We start from the raw sequence: 17,692 nt of genomic DNA, 5'->3' as shown, positions 1-17,692 counted from the left end.
GGTTACAGTGCGCCACGGAAAACATGCGAATGAAGTGTGCAGTACACAATGATAGTTTGACGCAAAGTCGTTGAAAATGGTAAGACAACGTGAATTTCAATTTCACCACGGTAACCAGACATGTGTAACAAATATTGCATACAAAAAAGGCAAAAAAAAGCTCTCACTTCACTCTGAAACAAAACTGAACTGACTCTACAATCCAGAAAGAAAGAAAGGAAGGAAAGGGCATAGAGACGAAGGGCTAGAGTGTAATTCTCCAAAGAAATAGCCAATGGGGCACAGTCCACATGGCTTGAACATTGTGGGGGGTTTTCTGAAATGCTTTGACGTAGTTCACCTGTCTCAAATGCATGTTGTCAAATATTTCTTCAGAATTTTTAAAGCAGAAAATGAAATGAATTGTTAACTCTAGTTATTTACCTAGATTCTAGTTAGTTTGTACGGAAACGAAAATAAAAACTTGTACTTATTGTTCCTTCGTTCGGCTTCACTCTTAAAAATTATACAGAAAGTATCTTTACGATTTTACCAAAAAAATTTACATAAGTCTAAAGTTATGTAACTCAGGTTTATGTAAGTTGGGGACTAACTGTGTCTGTAATGTGCTTAATGATACTGATAAAGCCATATCAAACCTAATGTCAAAGTTTGTAGATGATACAAACGTTGGCAGGAACAAGGGAAAAAAATGTTTCCCCCCCATTGGGGGGATGGGGGAAAGAAAAAGAAAGATAATTGAATGGAAAAAAAAAAAAACTGATCACATTAACATCTATTCTATGTAATCTAGGGGTGGACCATCCACACTGATTGAATAGCACTATTCTATTGCATTAAATCTTTATTTTGTACTGAAAAAAACACCAGGTAATGCTAAATTTAAATTATATTATAGTGTAAAAATATACAGAATATTCCTACTTGATCATAAAATTGACAATTAAATTTATGTGTTTATCTAATTAAGCAATATCCCTACGTGTTAACATACAAAGTAGAAACAAAAGTGGGAAAATGGATTTCCTACACAAAGGCAAGTTCAATTAACTAAATAAACATCGACACCCATTGCAATTTTATTTAATTAATTGAGTGTGCCTTGGTGTAGGAAATCCTCTTTTCCACCTCAATAAATAAATCAGTTAATTTTCAAATATATATGGAATTTATGTATTTTACCTCTTGAAGTTTAACTGCATTGAAATTGTAAGCTCCGCTGACCACAGTGGCTGTACTGGGTATAAATGGAAATTTATTTAATAAATCCATATAATCCTTAGCAAAATCTTGCCTTTACAGTTACAGGAAAGAGGTGGGTTTGTAATCATGTAAAATCTTATATTGTGCAGAAATCTGTTTCTAGGCAATCATTTAGTTTCAAATAGATAAAACATTCAGTGTGCAGATACAAATTTTTGTGATTACTATGCTTTAAGTATATCTCATAACCATTCTAATTTTCTTAATTTAAATGCCAAGTGAATATTAAACAAAAACCTTCGGTTTCAAAACAAAACTCCAACAAAAAGTATAAAATTCAAGCTCTGAGGTGTTGACTATGGGGCACTACAGTCAAACTACAGCAAATGAACAAAACTCTGCTTGCTATAAAAATAAATTTAATACATAACCAATTACAAAATATCTATCAACAACAACTATCATAATTTTCAAGGCTATTTTGTGATCTTCATTGGCTTTTAATGCAAACATTAAATTAAACTAAATTAAATTTTCATGGTATGAGGTCTCATTCACAACTGCTCAAAGTGGCAGCCAAGAATATCAGATGTCTGTATTAATGTTTAATGCTGGTAATGAATTCACACTGGCACACCAGTCTATGTACTGTTAAACTCAACAACAACTGGTACACCAAAAGAGAACTGGTCTATCTAGAAACGCTGATTACTTGTGATGATGATTCAACTGTTGATGTTGTTTTGTGGCTGCTAACATTCTTGCTGCTATACAAACACTTTTTGGGACCATTATGCTGATTCTCACTGGTTAAAATGCTGTCCTATGTGTTCTATGGCCCTCTCCCCTAGAGTGGGAAAAGGGGTGAATTCTGGTGATGAAGCTATATCCACTGTGCATCCTGAGAATGGAGGTTTCTGAAAAAGGTTGAGTTTACAACACAGTTGTCTGAAGTCAACCCTGAATGCTGTGTCCTGGATTTTTGAGAATGGGAAAGGTTTAAGATTGACCTCGGAACTTATTTTAACTTACTATTCCCTTGATAACAGCTCAGTTAGACCTTCTATTTTCTAGCTAACTTGGAAATCACTTCCTGATATCCAAATGAGAGCAAATGTTGTCATCATCCTCTCTATTCCAAAGGAGCAGAAAGAAGAGGATATGGTGTTTTTGTCTATGGTCTTAGCAATGATCCTGACAATGAACATGAATGAACACCATTAGAACCATGTATATTTAATAAATATGATTCTAATGGCATCAGGCCAAGTTTTAGCAGACCTAATAATTCAGAATTTTCCACCTGTCTCAGTGGAAAATGCCACGGGGGGGGGGGGGATTTACTAAAATTTATCAGAAATATCAGCCTTAGGCCAAGGATTGAACAAATCTCTCTCTCTCTCTCTCACTCTCACACACTATAATACCTATAGTACTTAGTACCGTGCTTAGGTTAGAGGTTGAGAAGACGAAAGAAGATATTTGTTGACATTAGACTTGAACTTCTGTAATTTTCAGGAAATACGTATGAAGGAAAGTTGTTCCAGAAAATGGCAGTTGAATGAATAAACGAGGATGATGAAAAGTTGGTTCTGTGAGTTGAAGTTGGACAGTAAATGGATGTTGGCGGCACGTGTTCAGACTGTTTTGAAAGAGAGAGCGGGAATTATAGAAGCCAATTCAGAAGAACAGTGTCCATGGAAATATCTGTAGAAAAGGCATGCAGCAGAAACAGTACATCTATGAGACAGAGAGTGGAGAGACTCTGTTAGAGAGAGTCATTAATTAACTTAACTGCCCTCTTCTGAATGGAATCTAGATTGTTTGTTTGTTGTTTGTTTAGTTTTTAGGAGCATTAGCAACTAAGGCCATATTGCTCCAGAATATGCGGTGGTCATTACCTGACCTTTCCGCATCCTCACAGTGACAGGCTCGAACCCCGGTCTAATCAAGAAGCGTGTACTACGCACTGCTGCATGGAATCTAGAAGCCTGAGAGAGGTTTTGGGGGCACCGCCCCAGATGTGGGATTTGTGATTTGTACAGAGTGAACAGCTGTTTGGAAGAAAAGAAATGCCAAGAGCGAAAGAGAAAACCAAGTTTTTTATATGCAGAGGAAGTAATATTTGTAATATGCTTGTGCCAAGAGAGATTAGAAGTCAGGGTAATCCCCAAAAGAGATATATTATTTTGCCTAGAAATTGCAGTGTCACCAAAGATAAGCATAGGAGCAAAAGAATCCTTTTTGTGAGATATAAGACAAGACTGAGTTTTAGAAATATTGAAATCAACTAAGTTGTCTTTGTCCCACTGGAGAATTACCTGGAAATCAGCATTTAAGGAATTGTTAGCGGATATTTGAGATGTTGAAGCTGATTGAGCAGCGCAAGGTTTTTCAAAATGGAAAGTGGAATGCAATGTGCTATCATCGGCAAAACTATGGACAGGATTTCTGGTTGATGGAAAGGTCATTAATATACAAGAGGAAAAGAGTGGGAGAAAGAACTGAACCTTGGGGAACACCAGCATTAGTGGAGAAGTTAGAAGACAGAGAGCCATCTACCATCACCCTCAGTGAACGATAAGAGAGAAAACTGGATAACCAAGTACAAAAAACAGTTGGCAAACCATAAGATGGAAGCTTGTTTAGAAGACCTTTATGCCAAACACGATCAAAAGCCTTTGAGATATCAAGAGCAATTGCTTTGGTTTCACCAAACTTTTCCATTGAATTTGTCCATAAATGAGTAACATAAGCCAGAATATTACCAGTGGATCAACACTGACAGAATCCATACTGGCGATCGTTGATCAGACGGAAGGTTTCTAGGTAGTTTAAAAGTTGCCGGTTAATTAATTCCTCCATTACTTTAGAAAGAGTAGAAGTAATTGCAATGAGACGATAATAGGATGGAAGGGATTTGTCACCATTTTTAGGAACTGGCTGGATATGAGCAAATTTCCAAGCAGAAGGAAAAACACTTTTGGAATAAGAAAGTGAAAAAAGGCAGCAATGAACAGGACTAAGTTCAGGAGCACAGGTTTTGAGAACAAGTGGAGAAATACCATCAGCACCTGGAGCCTTCTTAGCATTGAGATTCGTCAAAATCATTCTGACATCCTTTTGACGGGAGACCACAGGAGGCATTGAATGGAGTGTGTTGGGAATGGTGGGAGGTGTTTTACCAAGATCACCAATACATCAGTTAGAAGACAAATGGGATGCTAGCAGTTCAGCCCTATCCTTGGCCGAAGTGACAACAGAACCATCTGGTTTTGACAGAGGTGGGAGCAGAGATGGGCAAAAGTTGCAGCCAATAGCTTTGGTAAGAGACCAGAATGCTTGGCTACAATTAGGGCAAGAAGCAAGTTTTCTACTCTTAGTCTGTTCAAAATCTAGTTTGGACTGATTAATGACTGCTTTACAATTGTTGCGAGCTTTGGTGTAGGCAGTAAATGAAATTGAAGAATTGGAAACAAGCCAATTACGATATGCAACATTCTTCTCTTGAACAGCCTTAGCCCATTTATTGGAAAACCAAGGTTTATATAAAAGATGAGATGTTAAAGTGGAGTGTGGAATAAAGGATTCCATTCCTACAAGAATAATTTCACTTACACGATCTGAGCAAATGTTGACATCAAAAGTTTTGAAACAGTAATCCGACCAAGGAAAAGAAGAAAAGAAATCTCGCAGGTCATCCCATTTTGCATTCTTGTAATGCCAACCAATACGAGGTTGGGAATAGCCATGAGATAAAGGCTCCATTGGAGAAGAGACACTCACCAAGTTGTGATCTGAGGTACCTAAGGGACCACTCACTTCAACTGTATACTTAGAAGGGTTGTTTGTGAGAAAAAGATCAAGTGTGTTGGCTGTGTGGTTAGGATTGTCCAGTATTTCTGTAGGTAAATGAACACTCTGTGCAAGGTCATTAGAAATTGCAAAAGCCTCAGCCTCTCGACCAGCTGGGTCAGTGTGACTAGAAAACAGAAGCCAGCTGGAGTTGTGAACATTAAAATCACCAAGGAAAATTACCTCACTGTTAGGAAAGTTGAACTGGAGAAAGTCAAGTTGCAAACAGAGGAAGTCGAAGAGCTCCAAGTGATTAGTGGAGTTGGGAGAATGGTAGAGACAACAGATGAATTTCACAGAATGAGGTAGAGAGATTTTAAGCCAGAGAAGATGGAAAATAGGAGATTCCAAATTACCAAGTCTCTGACAGGGAATATTGGAATGGATATATGCACAAGTACCACTTTTGAGGCGAAAGGAATCATACAGCAAATAATTTGGGCAACTGAGATGAGCAGTTGTTGAATCAACCGATAACTTAGATTCTGTCAGAAAAAGTACATGGGGTTTGGCAGACTGCAAGTGAAAATGGACATTGTTGAGATTAGAACTGAGACCATGTATATTTGTTGTTGTTATTTGATTTTTAGGAGCATTAGCAACTAAGGCCATATTGCTTTGGGGATATGCGATGGTCATTCCCTGACCTTTCTACATACTCCATATTTGGTGGTCATGGGTTCGAACCCCGGTCTAATCAAGAAGTGTGTGTGTGCTACGCACTGCTGCTCCTGCCCACCTGGCTACGGAGGCACCACGTATATTTATTAAATGAACTAGGAAGTGTTTGGGAGGTTTAGGTCTTTTTGCAGATAAGCTTGCTCTATTAGTTTGACAATTCATGGTGTATTCAACAGTAAGAAAAAGTGAGAGGGACATGCTGTAGGTATGTCCCTCCCACTAATAAAATTAAGTAATAAAATTTTTGGATAGGGCGTACACATGGTAAGAATATACCCAGATCCATGACATAATGTGGCCTTGACAATGCTCCCCGCATACACACTACTCGGACTCCCTCCAGTCATTATCTGGCAGAGTAGAGGTAGCAAGATTATACACTAGCTGATCTGGAAGCCTCCTAAAGAGTTACCAATTGGTTTGGTCCAGTGTAGTAACTAGCAGCCGGCCTGCGAACACTGTTTTAGAGCTGTACCCTCGAAATGTAAAGAAGGTTGGATCTCGCCGTGATGTTCACCATAACCTCAAAAGTCATCAGTCATACTGCATGATGGAAGAGATGGGGAAGGATTGACCGGAGACTAAACTCTGGACTTAGCTCTGGAGACTAAACATGGGTTCCACCACTTCAAGCCTCCAATAAGCAAAGTGGTGGTGTTGCACCGGTTGATGAGAGTCATCTACCACCTAGTATTGCCTGGTAACACAGAGGAGCAGCATTCCTCTATGTGGTGTGGGCACAATGCATTGTGTGATCCCTGATTACGTTGGTTCATACTTGGGTGGTCATCCACAGTGTGCTTGTGCATGGAGGTTATACCCAGGATTATTAACAGTCCCAACATCATGAAGGTGCAAGCAGAGGATTTGGCTGTCACAGACCATCCGGACATCGCCGAAATTGGGTCTACTTGACTTGGATGTCACCCGAATATCAGTTCCATCAGCGTTTTAGACTCCCAGGTAGCCAGTACAGCTTGTCTGGCATGTCTGAGAGAATGTCTGTGATATCCTCAAGGACCTCAATATGCCTAGGTTATAGGCCTGTATGTACATAATATTTACTGTAATAATTTTGGATCATAGAAAAGAAAGTCTCCCACCTTACCAAAATGTATTCTAACATTTCTTTCATACTAGAATTCAAAAATAATCATTCAATTCCATTTCTTGAAGTATTTACAAGAATGCAAGATAATGTCGTCATCATTTGCATGTTCAAAAAACTATACAGTTGGAATCAGCCAAGGTGTTTAATGGACATAGTCAAAAGCATGACACTGAGTGCCCTTCAGAACTGCAGCTACCAGTAACTCAATAATGGGCCCTCTGCCATTACTCTTTTTTTTAAAAAGAAAACAGCTCTCAACCAGGTTCACTAAAAGTATTACTTCAAACAGCCACAGACAATTTAAATCCTCTATTGCAAAAAGGAAATAGTAACAGGGCAATCATCACTTTCCCTTACCATCAGGCAAAGTTACGTATTGTCCAGGTTAACCAGGAAATTCCACATCCAATGAAAGATTAAATTAAATGAAGTTCTGATGGACACCCCACCCAGAATTCAGGGATAGTATACAGGATGGACTGTCAATGTTGAAAACGCTATGTAGGGCAGTCACACTATAAACTCTGGACAAGAATGAAAGAACATGCCACTCCTCAAATCAGGGCAGATAACCAAGGAGAAGCAACATAGCTTTCCACAATATCTTTGTAAATTACCAGAAAAACCTCCTGCAACTCTCTATCTAATCTATTGCTCAGCACCACAAGGCCATATATTTCAATACAAACAAGAGCAGATTGGGCAGCTACAACTGGTTAGGCCTTTTCAGAAACCTTAATCATAGGCTACATAAGTTATAGGTTCAACAGCCACTTATAGGTTCGATTCTCCCACAGTAAGACAGAGGATTACAGAATACACAAGTTCTGCAATCAATCAAGCCACTCGTAATCAGCAGCATGAACTTCTCAACAAGGCCAATGATCATGAGCACTGTGACCTCAGAAAAAACATGTGTGAATAGCAGCAAGCATGTCAGACAGCCACACAATAAGTTTACTTCACCACAACCAGTTAGTGTTTTCTAACAGTAGGTAAACATGCTTGCATTGCACCCATGTGACATGATGACTGACATCACGCATCAATGTAACTATTTAAAAGTCAGTAAGGCTATCAAGAAAATTGGTAAACTAAATAAATTAAATTAACTGTGCCATATTAATTTAATTTAAATCATCTTGGTTTCTGAATTCTTGTTCTTGTGGTATGGTTTTAGGAGTATGAGTGCTAGGGCCATATTGCTCCGGGTTTCTGAATTAAAACCAATTTAATTTGTTTTGCCCTCTATTAATATAATAGAGGGCAAAACAAATTAATTATCAGTATCATGTGATACTGATAATTAATTTGTAGCCAAATTAACTTTTTTTTTTTTTTATTGCATGCAGAGTTGTATTCGTGTTCTATAAATTTCAAGCTAAAAATTATTGAAAAAAAATCTCTTAAAAGAAAATATTTTTGCAACTTTTCTTACTTCATTTAGATCTGTGATAGAGTTGTCTGAAAGAGATAATACACACAAAGAAGATGGAAGGTAAGTAGAAGCATGTCGCAAGGAAGATATGAGATTCCTGCAAAGGTGCAATGTCTGAAAATATTTTTAAAAAAATATTAAAGAAATTTAAGAGTGGTTTGAAGAATATTTAATTTTACCCAGTTATGGTTTTCATTCTCTTAATATCTAACTTTTTATGAAATCAATATACTAAAATAAACTTAATTTTTTTTGTAAACAAATATTCCTAGGTACTTGAATGCAATTAGGTATCTTAAGCCACAAAACTTTAAAGTTTACACAAAATTTCACTAGATATATCTACTGAAATATGAAAAAATTTTGTAATTAATTAATTTCAAAAATAATTATCTGAGAAACACTGGTTATCATACCTGTAATTTGGCAAGATAAGAAATATCTGTAAGGGACGAAATACTGTTGATTGATAAGTTCAGGTAAGTGAGATTGGAACAATGCTGCAAATTTTGCATACTCTGGGGAGGGAAAAAAAATTCAAAATTAACATATTCAGGCACTTTCTATCTTTACTTAAAGACAGTAAACATAAGATTTCTTATCCTCTCTTTTCTGAGAAATCAAAGTAAACTTTACAATTAACCAGTGATGAGCTGCCAAAATCTTAACCGGTTCCCTGTAAAAAAATTCTAATTTAAGGAATATAACACAGTATGTATTTTTTGTACCTACCTTTCTCCATAAGAAGTGGTAATGCATTGAGCCATTCAAAATCATACTTAACAATAACAATATAAAAACACATTTTTACATGTTTATTATTACAAGAGAAAAAAAGTATTGCTTAATTAAATAAATTTAAAATATGTAAATTTAAAATGAAGATATAAATGAGAGATGTACGAGGAGGGTTCAAAAAAGATTTGTATTTGACCAAAAGTAGTTGTGATAGAAAGTCGAAATGAATTTTTTTTGTTTGATACCTTAAAATCTCTATAGCAACCACACAAATTTTGGTTTTGATCTGCCAATTCATTTTTTCTTTTTTTTCCCTCAGCACTGAATAAAGTGAAGTGTCACAATAGATAAAGTGAATCCAGATCAGTGATTCATTTCCCCTTTCTGCAAGGGAAAAGACCAAAAGCAATCCACAAATAAATGGTCACTGTTTACAGTCTTTGCACATTGGTATAAACAATTCAAATGTGGAAGAACCTCAGTGCATGACGAAGAAATCCCAGGATGTCCAGCATCTGCTGTAACAGAAGAGTGTCACAAAAATTGAGGTCTTAATCCTGGAATATTACCATATCAGCATCAAGTAACTAGTTGCAGAGCTCAAATTAGTGTAGGATCTCTGGATTACATCATCCATCGATAGTTTCATATGACTAAATTGCCTACCGGATGGGTTCCCAGACTTCTGACTCTCTACCAGAAGGAGGGAAGAATATAATGTACACATGAAATGTTGCTGAGGTGCTAAAAAAAGCAAGAGGAGTTTTTTCATGTTATGTTTTTTATTCACCATAGATGAAACTTGGATTCATCAATATGATTCCAAAACTAACAAACGTCAAAACAATGGAAACATGCAAAATCACCCCAATAAGGCAAAGGTGAAAACAAGTACTGGCAAAGTGGTGCTGTCAGTTTCTTCAGATCAGCATGATGTAATACTAGCATATTACCTTCAAAAGAGCCATACTGCAATAGTGAAGTATCATTCCAAAATAAATTTTAAAAAAGCATAGCTTTTTTTTTACAAACTCAAACACGAGAGGTATTAGAACCTATAGTACTTAGCAGTGTGCATGGGTTGGAGGTTGAGAAGATGAAAGAAGATATTTGTTGACATTAGACTTAAACTTCTGTAGACTGTAATTTCCAGGAAATACGTATGAAGGAAGTTTGTTCCAGAAAACGGCAGTTGAATGAATAAACGAGGAAAATGAAAAGTTGGTTCTGTGAGTTTGAAGTTGGACAGTGAATGGATGTTGGCTAGTGGCGGCACATGTTCGGACTGTTTTGAAAGAGAGAGAGAGCAGGAATTATAGAAGCCAATTCAGAAGAACAGTACCCATGGAAGTATCGGTAGAAAAGGCATGCAGAAGAGAAACAGTACATCTATGAGACAGAGAGTGGAGAGACTGTTAGAGATGAGTCATTAATTAACCTAACTGCCCTCTTCTGAAATAGAATCTAGAAGCCTGAGAGAGGTTTTGGAGGATACTACGCCAGATGTGGAAACAATATTCCATGGTAGGGTGTATTTGTGATTTGTACAAAGTGAACAGCTGTTTGGAAGAAGAGTAATACTAAGAGTGAAAGAGAAAACCAAGTTTTTTAGATGCAGGGGAAGAAATATTTGTAATGCGCTTGTGCCAAGGGAGATTAGTCAGGGTAATCTCCAAAAGAGAGATATCATCTCACCTAGAAATCAGAGTGTCACCAAAGATAAGCATAGGAGCAGAAGAATCCTTTTTTGAGAGATATAAGACAAGACTGAGTTTCAGAAGGATTGAAATCAACTAAGTTGTCTTTGCCCCACTGGAGATCAGCATTTAAGGAATTGGTAGTGGATATTCGAGAAGTTGAAATTGATTGAGCAGGGCGAGGTTTCTCAAACTAGAAAGTGGAATGCAATGTACTATCATAAGCTGTTGCTGTTGTTTGGTTTTTAGGAGCATTAGCAACTAAGGCCATATTGCTCCCGGATATGCGGTGGTCATTCCCTGACCTTTCCGCATCCTCCGTATTTGGTGGTGATGGGCTCGAACCCCGGTCTAATCAAGAAGCATGTGCCATGCACTGCTGCTCCTTCCCACCTGGCTACAGAGGTGCCATTATCATCAGCAAAACTATCCATAATCCTATGGATAGGATTTGCAGTCAATGGAAGCAGGTCCTTAATATACAGGAAGAAAAGAGTGAGAGAATGAACTGAACCTTGGGGAACACCAGCATTAGTGGAGAAGTTAGAAGACAGAGAGCCATCTGCCATCACCCTCAGTGAGAAGTCAGAGAAAACTGGATAATCAATTATAAAAAACTGTTGGCAAACCATAAGATGGAAGCTTGTTTAGAAGACCTTTATGCCAAACACAATTGAAAGCCTTTGAGATGTCAAGAGCAAGCTTGTGTTTCACTGAACTTTTCCATTGAATTTGTCCATAAATGGGTAACATAAGCCAGAATATCACCAGTGGATTGGATTGACACTGATGGAATCAGTGTCAATCCACTGGCAATCGTTGATCAGATGGAAAGTTTCTAGATAGTTTAAGAGTTGGCAGTTAATTGATTTCTCCATTAAAGAACAGAAGTAAGTTCAGGAGCACAGCCTTTGAGAACAAGTGTAGAAACTCTATCAGGACCTGGAGCTTACTTAGCATCAAGATTCGTCAATTTTGACGTCAAAAAGACGTCAAGATTCTGACATCTTTTTTATGGAGGACCACCAGGAGGCATTGAATGGAGTGTGCTGGGAATAGTCAGAGGTGTTTTACCAAGATCATTAATACACGAGTTGGAAGAAAAGTGGGATGCTAGGAGGTCAGCTTTATCCTTGGCTGAAACGACAATAGAACTATCTGGTTTTGACAGAGGTGGGAGTAGAGATGGGCAAAGGTTGCGGCCAATAGTTTTGGCAAGAGACCAGAATGCTTGACTACCATTACGGCAAGAAGCAAGTTTTCTACTCTTAGTCGGTTCAAAATCTAGTTTGGACTGATTAATAACTGCTTTACAATTGTTGCGAGCTTTGGTGTAGGCAGAAAATGAAACTGAAGAATTGGAAACAAGTCAATTATGATATGCAACATTCTTCTCTTGAACAGCCTTAGCATATTTATTAGAAAACCAAGGTTTAGATAAAGGACAATATTTTAAGGTGGGGTGAGAAATAAAGGATTCCATTCCTACAAGAATAATTTCACTGATACGATTTGAGCAAATGTTGACATCAGAAGTTTTGAAACAGTAATCCGACCAAGGAAAAGAAGAAAAGAAATCTCGCAGGTCATCACATTTTACATTTTTGTAATGCCAAATAACGCGAGGTTGGGAATAGCCATGAGATAAAGGCTCCATTGGAGAAGAGACAATCACCAAGTTGTGATCTCAGATGTCTAAAGTACCATTCACTTCAACCGTGTACTTAGAAGGGTTGTTTGGAGAAAAAGATCAAGCGTGTTGGCTGTCTGGATATTAATGCAGGATATTTCAATTTAAAAATACATATATATTGATATATGAATATTGATAAAAAATATATATATTTTGATATATGAAAATATTAATTTTGATTTTATCAATAACTAAAATCAACATTAATTTTGACAATAATCTCATCCAACTGTTTAGATATAAAGCCAAATTAGGAAAGAAATTATATTTAAAAACATTTACACACACGGTTGTTCAATTTTTTAAAAATTCCTCAAAAAAAGATCACTCCAAATGGCATACATACTAACCAGAAACTCACTCACCAAAGGGTTAATTTATATTATAGATATAATAATAGGCTTGCTAAATTTAATAATACATATATCACATGATTACCTTAATATTATTTCCTGATAAATTCAGCCAAGTTAGATGAGAAAGTTCTTTTAATCCTATTAAAAACAGAAAACAATAACAATGATCTCTGAACACTAATATTTTCAAACATACATTCATTCATAATCACTGGACTTTATATTTATGTTGAATAGATTCTTAAGTTTAATATAATTCTGCAATTCTAAACAACCCGTCTAAGAAAATATATATGACAATTTTATATTTATATATACAGTAAACCCCTGCTATTCGCGGGGATTACGTTCCTGAGAAATGCCGCAAATACTGAGTTATGGCTCCCATAGTTATAAAGAGGTTCCGTTCCAAAGTATGAAATATATAAGGAAAACTAGTCTAAAATTTTGTCTCTGTGTGTATTATATGTACCTTCTACCATATCTTTCAGTGTACCAGCTTTGGTTATTATAGTGTAGTTCGTCATTGAGTTATTAATAAAATGGACTCTTCAAGTGCACAAGAATATGACTCTACCTCTACTTTGTCCTCTCCTCCTAACCTGTCTATTGGCCCTGTGGAGCTGAGAGCTGATATGAATCCCATAGTTATGGTTAGTGACATTGGTAAAGATTTCCCTGATATATTTTCTAATGAGAGGAGTTCTACTTCTTCTACTCCCTCTCACCCTACTGTGAAGGCTTCTGTGGACACGGTTTTTGGTTTGAGGGACTGGCTGACTCGCGTCTTGGAGTCAGATCCTAATATTTCTGCAACCACTGTGATTGAAGTTACTAAGATCTTTAACGTTTTGGAACACAAGTACCTGGATGTTTGTGCCTTGATGTCAGCTCCTTCTGTCAGTGCACCTTTGGCTTCCAATACCTATGCCAGCGTGGCATCTAGGGCCTCGGCCCAATCTTCTCAGCGTCCAATTCAGCCGCAACACGTAATCATCGTTCGAGCTTCTGAATCTTTGGATTTAAAAACTAGTGAGGAAGTAAAGAAAGAAATTACTACTCAATTCAGGGACGAATTTAGAAAGATTAAAATTAAGGCGGTCCGCAAGGTCCGGGACCGTGGTATTGTGATCGAAACAGCTTCTAAAGCCGACCCTGTTTCCCTGCAATCGGGTCAGAAGTTCAAAGACTTAAAATTTTCTCTTGACACTCCAAAGAAATTAAATCCTACGGTAGTTATCTACGACAATGGTAAAGACACTTCTGAAGGTGATTTCATCCACGATCTTCATGATAAGAACTTCATTGGCACAGATTATTCCCTTGAGGACCTTAAGAAACTAGTTAAATTTCAATTTAAGATGAATTCCAAGCAGAAGGACTGCCGGCACTGGGTGATTGAGGTCCCTGGCCCTATCAGGCATATTTTGTTACAAAATAATAATAGAATTTATATTGGGTGGTCAGTCCACGATATTAAGGATTTCATAATATCTTCTAGATGTTTCAAATGCCTGGTCTATGGCCACTCATCTAAAAATTGTAGGTCACCTAAACACACCTGTGGGCACTGCGGTTGTCAGGGCCATCAAATTTCTGATTGCCCCAGTAAATCTTCCCCCATAGTTTGTCCCAACTTAAAATTAGGAAACACAAAGCTGACCATTCTTACAAGGACATTTCCTGTACCGAATATCTCAGGGCCCAAGACCAGGTGAGGTTCAGGACATCTTATGAATAGTACCCATACTACAGTTGTAAATATAAGTGTAAAATTCCTCCAATTAAATTGTCAGTGAAGTTTATCTGTTATTAATGATGTATCTAGTTTAATTTCTTTACATAAATTTTCTGTTTTGGCTCTCCAGGAGCCATATTCCTATAAAGGTGTGATTAAGGGCTTGCCCTCTCAATCTCAGTTCAATCTATCCCTGATACTTCTGGGGTTGGAGGCAACGCAGTGACTAGGGTTTTTTTTTTTTTTTTAATGAAAAACCCCAAACACAAAAGGTATCAAAACCTATAGTACTTAGTACCATGCATGGGTTGAAGGAGAAGTATGGGGGGGGGGATGCCGGAAACTTTGCTCTAGAGACTAAACATGGGTTTCACCACTTCAAGTCTCCAATAAGCAAAGTGGTGGTATTTCACCGGTTGATGAAAGGGCTGCTCTGGTCATCGTGGACCCTCTGATCACGGTTACTAAGATCAATAGTCTCTGCTCCAAGTTTGCTGCTTGCGCCTGTCTTGAGGGTTCCTTCGGTAGGATTTATGCCGTCTCTTTGTACATGCGATGTTCGCAGTATGCTGTTATTTGTTGTTATTTGGTTTTTAGGAGCATTAGCAACTAAGGCCATATTGCTCCGGGATATGCGGTGGTCATTCCCTGAATGACCTTTCCGCATCCTCCGTATTTGGTGGTGACGGGCTCGAACCCCGGTCTAATCAAGAAGCGTGTGCTACGCGTTCGCAGTATGCACAGCCTATTAAGCCGTTCTTAAATTACCTGGAACTCTTGTTAACCAGACTTTCTGGTCTTCCGTTAATCATTATGACGGATTCTAATGCTTCTTCTCCCCTTTGGGGAAGCCCTACTTCTAGCCCCAAGGGTGATCTCCTTGAGGATTTCATCGTTGCAAAAAACTTAATTGTCCATAATGGCCGGGGTCATCCCCCAACCTTTTCCAGTTCGCAGGGTCAATTTTACATTGACATCACACTTTCAAATCGTGCTTTTTCTTTCGGTATAAATAATTGGTCGGTTCGTAATTCTTGGTCGAGCAGTGACCATCATCCTATCACTTTTGACCTGGTCACCACTGTTAGGCCTTCTTCCTCTCGAGTTAATCATGATTTCCCCTCGCTATAAAACTAAGGGTTCTGACTGGGGCATTTTCGACTCTAATCTTTTGAGTTTAGTTAATGAGGATTTCATCTCTAATTTTTCTGAATTGGATCCAAATTCCCTGGAAGAAAAGATAACTGGAATTATTACTGAGGTCTCTGACCTTAGTTTTCTTAAAAAATCTCGTTGAATCATTCTGTTCCTTGGTGGTGTGATGGTCTTTCCTCTCTTAGAAGAGATCTTAGGATCACAAGGCGAAATCTTAATAGAGCTAAAAGGAATAACAGGCCACCAATTGAAGTAAACAGGCTTGTTGACTTATATAAGGCAGCTTGCAACAGATATTTTAACAGTATTAGAGAGAAGAAGGCCCAGGCTTGGGCTCGTCTTGTGGAAACAACTATTAAATCAGATCCTTGGGGTTTACCCGATAAAGTCACTGCCTCTAAACTCCATCCACATATTCCTCAGACCTCGATTCATGTTCCAAATTCCACTGAAACTTTAACTTGGTCGGCATCTGTTGATGCTATCTTGGATGAATTGCTTCTCAGGAACATCTCAGTTCCTGAGAGCAATGAACAAATTCTTTTTAGATTACAGCATCTTGTGTTTGAAGGCTCTTCTTCTGAGGATCCCTTCACTAATATAGAAATTGATTCTGCCATTAATACCCTTAATATTGGCAAAAGTCCAGGTCTGGACCTCATTGAGGTTTCTGTGATTAAAAGAATCTGGAAAATCAAACCTATCCTTATTTCTATCCTTATGAATTCTTGCCTTAGATTTGGTGTTTTCCCTGATCGCTGGAAAATTGCCAACTTAAAAATCCTTCTCAAGAGTCCTGGCAATCCAGTTGGCTCTCCTTCTTCTTATCGTCCAATTTCCCTTCTTCCTTTTCTCAGCAAGTTGTTGGAAAAACTTCTGGTTTCACGTTTCAAGGGTTACTATAACTCAAAAAATCTTTGTTCTTCTTCCCAGTTTGGTTTCATGCAAGGTAAATCAACTACAGATGCAATTAATCTTCTCCTGGGCACTGTTCGAGCATCTCCTTCTAAATACGTTCTCGGTCTCTTTTTAGATTTCAAAGGGACCTTTGACACCTTATGGTGACAGAGGGTCCTGGCGAGGTTTCGGGAGGCCGAAGTTTCCTGTCCTATCTACAAACTAATTTCTAGTTATTTCGATAATAGAAGCCTTGTGGTCTCCATGGGTTTTTGCTCGGTTACAAGGCCGGTTTCTAGGGGTTGTCCTCAGGTATCCGTTCTTGGCCCTGTTTGCTGGAACGTGGTCCTTGATGGATAGCTAAATGCCCCTCATGATGATATTGTCAACATTGCCTATGCCGACGATCTTGCCTTGCTTGTCACTGGGAATTCTCGTCTCGAACTGGAAATTAAAGCAAACCGCATCTTGGATGATCTTCACATGTGGTGTTCCCTCCATAAACTCTCCATTTCAGTCTCTAAAACTAAACAGGTTCTTCTGAAAGGCCTACTGAATCGTAATCGTCCCCCTGTGGTTAAAATTCTTGACCAGGCTGTTAAATTGGAAAGTGAATATAAATACCTTGGGGTGGTGATTGATGATCGTTTATCTTTCATTCCCCATTGCAAGTACCTTCGGCAGAAAATCCGTTCTCTTACCGGCTGGCTGTTGCGTCTTGCCCGTTCCCTCTGGAATCTTAAGTCATCTTCTCTTGGTCTTTACTACAAGTGTCTCTTCATCCCCATTGTCTGCTATGGTGCTGGCGCTTGGGGCTTCAGAATTCTTAATTCACTGGTCCAAAAATACCTTCTGCAGGTGCAGTGGTCCTTCCTTCTGTATACTTGCAGGGCATGTAGAACTGTTTCTACTGATGCCCTGCTTGTTATTAATGGTCATCTCCCTATCTACCTGGAAATTATACTGCATTTCTTGTCTTACCATAGGAAATCTCTCTCTCCTGCCTCGGTGGGAGATTTTGCTAATAATTATGAGAACTCTACAAATGTTGATCTGGCCAGGCTTTCCAATCTTGCTTTGGAAGAATGGCAACACTCTTGGGATGATTCCTCTCTCGGTAGAGCCACATA

The 17,692-nt window shown here is 38.2% G+C and overlaps 1 protein-coding gene across 1 annotated transcript in view; it reads right to left on the bottom strand.

The window, feature by feature from the left end:
• Cep97 (centrosomal protein 97kDa) overlaps positions 1-17,692 on the bottom strand; it is a 220,207-nt gene that overhangs the window by 157,497 nt on the left and 45,018 nt on the right. Inside the window, exons 4-6 of the mRNA XM_090380233.1 lie at positions 12,855-12,910; positions 8,705-8,806; positions 8,289-8,402 (exon numbers count right to left, since the gene is read on the bottom strand). Of these exons, the coding sequence (XP_090236359.1) occupies positions 8,289-8,402; positions 8,705-8,806; positions 12,855-12,910 (272 nt within the window). The remainder of the gene's footprint in view (positions 1-8,288; positions 8,403-8,704; positions 8,807-12,854; positions 12,911-17,692) is intronic.

Source organism: Mastigoproctus giganteus, chromosome 8 (assembly GCF_048544385.1).
Source record: "Mastigoproctus giganteus isolate SK-2022 chromosome 8, ASM4854438v1, whole genome shotgun sequence".
In the NCBI taxonomy this organism is placed as follows: domain Eukaryota; kingdom Metazoa; phylum Arthropoda; class Arachnida; order Uropygi; family Thelyphonidae; genus Mastigoproctus; species Mastigoproctus giganteus.
This window is presented reverse-complemented; position numbering and strand designations above follow the sequence as displayed.